Source organism: Engraulis encrasicolus, chromosome 1 (assembly GCF_034702125.1).
Source record: "Engraulis encrasicolus isolate BLACKSEA-1 chromosome 1, IST_EnEncr_1.0, whole genome shotgun sequence".
NCBI classification, from domain to species: domain Eukaryota; kingdom Metazoa; phylum Chordata; class Actinopteri; order Clupeiformes; family Engraulidae; genus Engraulis; species Engraulis encrasicolus.
The window spans coordinates 47,096,108-47,098,607 of NC_085857.1; the positions used below are offsets into that span (position 1 = coordinate 47,096,108).

The following is a 2,500-nucleotide window of genomic DNA, read 5'->3' on the forward strand; positions in this document are numbered from 1 at the left end:
GTCGTCCTGCACAGCATCAACGGATGCCTAATCGATTAAAATGTGTGAAATTGAATCTAAGAAATACAACATTTTTTGGGGGCAGGCCCCCCACACCACCCGTCCAAAAATATGTCCTCCTTTTTCCTCTCGCGGAGATGGTCACCCTAGTGTAGGTGTTTGTGTGCTGTTTGTATTCGCGCACGTTTGTGTGTGTGCACGTTTGTGTATGTTTTCATATGTGCATTTTCGGTTCCCAGCCTGAGTGCCTCAGTAGGGTGTGTTCAGTAGTGCTAATGTGAGAACACACTCCCCATCATCTGTTAACATGTGGCAACCAGGGTGTACTGGCCTTCAGCCCTCTGCTGTGTGTGTGTGCGTGTGTGTGTGACTGTGTGTGTGTGCGCATGCGTGTGTGTGTGTATGTATGTGTGTGTGTGTGTGTGTGTGTGCGTGTGCGTTTGTGTGCGTGTGCGTGTGTGTGCACGTCTGCGTGTGTGTATGTGTGTGTCTGACTCTGCACGTGTGTGCGTGTTTGTGTGCGTACATGCATTGTTGCATCTGTGCGTTGTTGCATGCGTGTGTGCGTCGGTGCGGGCATGTGTGCATGAACATGTGTTCCTGTATACATAACTAGGTTGTGAGTGTGTGTGTGTGCGTGTGTGTGTGTGTGTGTGCGTGTGCGCGTGCGTGTGTGTGTGCGCGTGTGTGTGTCTGTGTCTGTGTGTAGGTGTGTGTGTGTATGCATGCTTAAATGTATGTATATGCGTGTGTGCATCCTCTATACAGTACCATGGGTGTGGTTGCATAGTATGTGTGTGTGTACCACTCAGTCATCACTCAAGTCATTATCCCCAATCAGTGGGAAGCCAAGTCCCCCACACGCTCCTCAAAGTGTATGCAATATAGCGGACGATGGCCGTGTGGCTACTCATACTGCACTGTATATATTTATATATAAACATACATTGGTGGGTGTGTACCCTTTTGGCCATAAAGTAGCCCCCTTTTTTGTGGGGACCGCGTTCTCGGTTCCCGTAGGCCCGAGGATGGAAATTGAAGGTTGGCCTAGTTTCAAATGGGGCTGTGGCCGGGTGCGAGGGTGTGTGCTGGGGATGTATGTGTGCGCGCACGTGCGCACGTGCGCACGTGTGTGCGTTTTCACAATGTTGTGTGCGCGTGTGTGTGTGTGTGCGTGTGTGCATGTGGTCAGGGCTACTACAAGCGTACCCCAGTGTACATGCCCCCGAGTACTAATGTATGTGTCTGTCCCTATGTGTATATTCAGGGTTACTACAAGCGTACCCCTGCCAACATGCCCATGCGTACTAACATGTGTGTGTGTGCGTACGTTTTCTTTTTATCCTATTATACTGTATATCTACTAATGCATGCATCTGTGTTTGTCCCTGTGTGTATGTAGGGCTACTACAAGCGTACCCCGGCCTACATGCCCATGCGTCGTCAGGAGCGGCGGGGCTGCTTCGCCGTGCCCATGGTCCACTCCACCTTCCTGCTGGACCTGCGCAAGGAGGCCTCCCGACAGCTGGCCTTCCACCCGCCGCACCCCGACTACTCATGGGCCTTCGACGACGTCATCGTCTTCGCCTTCTCCGCACGCATGGCAGGTCAGTGTGTTTGTGTGTGTGTGTGCGAGCGGGCGTGTGTGTGTGTGTGTGTGTGTGTGTGTGTGTGTCTGTGTCTGTGTCTGTGTCTGTGTGTGTGTGTGTGTGTGTGTGCAGCACAGTCTCACACCCAATGTGTTAATAATATGCAAGGCATTCCGAAAATGTGTCCTCACTTCAAATCATTGTACAGACCTGACCAGGATGAATGAGAGTTGCGATGGATGAACAAATGAACAAACATGATGTACTGTATGTGAAGTTGAAGTTCAGTATAGAAAAAACACGCACATCCGTCTCAAAAAAATATTCTGGGTGGAGGACCAGCAAAGTCACATGAAAATAGAAAATAAACCAGGCTCCCGTTTCATTCAATCTAATGTGATGTTTCGGGCAGTATGCCCTTCATCAGTCTTATTTTCTATTTTTTGTATGTGAAGTTGGACACTATTTAACCCTTTCCTGTCTTGTGCAGATGTGCAGATGTTCCTGTGTAACCGGGAGACGTACGGCTACTTCCCCGTGCCGCTGCGAGGCCATAACACCCTGCAGGACGAGGCTGACAGCTTCCTGCACTCACTGCTCGAGTACATGGGTGAGTAGGCGTGTGTGCGTGTGTGTGTGTGTGTGTACGTTTGTGTACGTGTGTGTGTGTGTGTGTGTGTGTGTGTGTGTGTGTGTGTGTGTGTGTGTGTACGTGTGTGTGTGTCTGTACGTGTGTGTACGTGTGTGTGTGTGTACGTGTGTGTGTGTGTCTGTGTGTGTGTGTGTGTGTGTGTGTGTGTTTGTGTACGTGTGTGTGTGTGTCTGTGTGTGTGATTGTGTTCGCATATGTGTATGCGTGCGTAGATTTCTGTTTCCTTTTTAGGAAAAGGTGCCCTCTCCCTATTAAAACC

At 50.0% G+C, this 2,500-nt stretch overlaps 1 protein-coding gene across 1 annotated transcript in view; it reads left to right on the forward strand.

Moving 5' to 3' along the window:
* Window positions 1-2,500, forward strand: part of colgalt1b (collagen beta(1-O)galactosyltransferase 1b) — a 32,117-nt gene that overhangs the window by 20,534 nt on the left and 9,083 nt on the right. Inside the window, exons 5-6 of the mRNA XM_063204043.1 lie at window positions 1,403-1,607; window positions 2,080-2,199. Of these exons, the coding sequence (XP_063060113.1) occupies window positions 1,403-1,607; window positions 2,080-2,199 (325 nt within the window). The remainder of the gene's footprint in view (window positions 1-1,402; window positions 1,608-2,079; window positions 2,200-2,500) is intronic.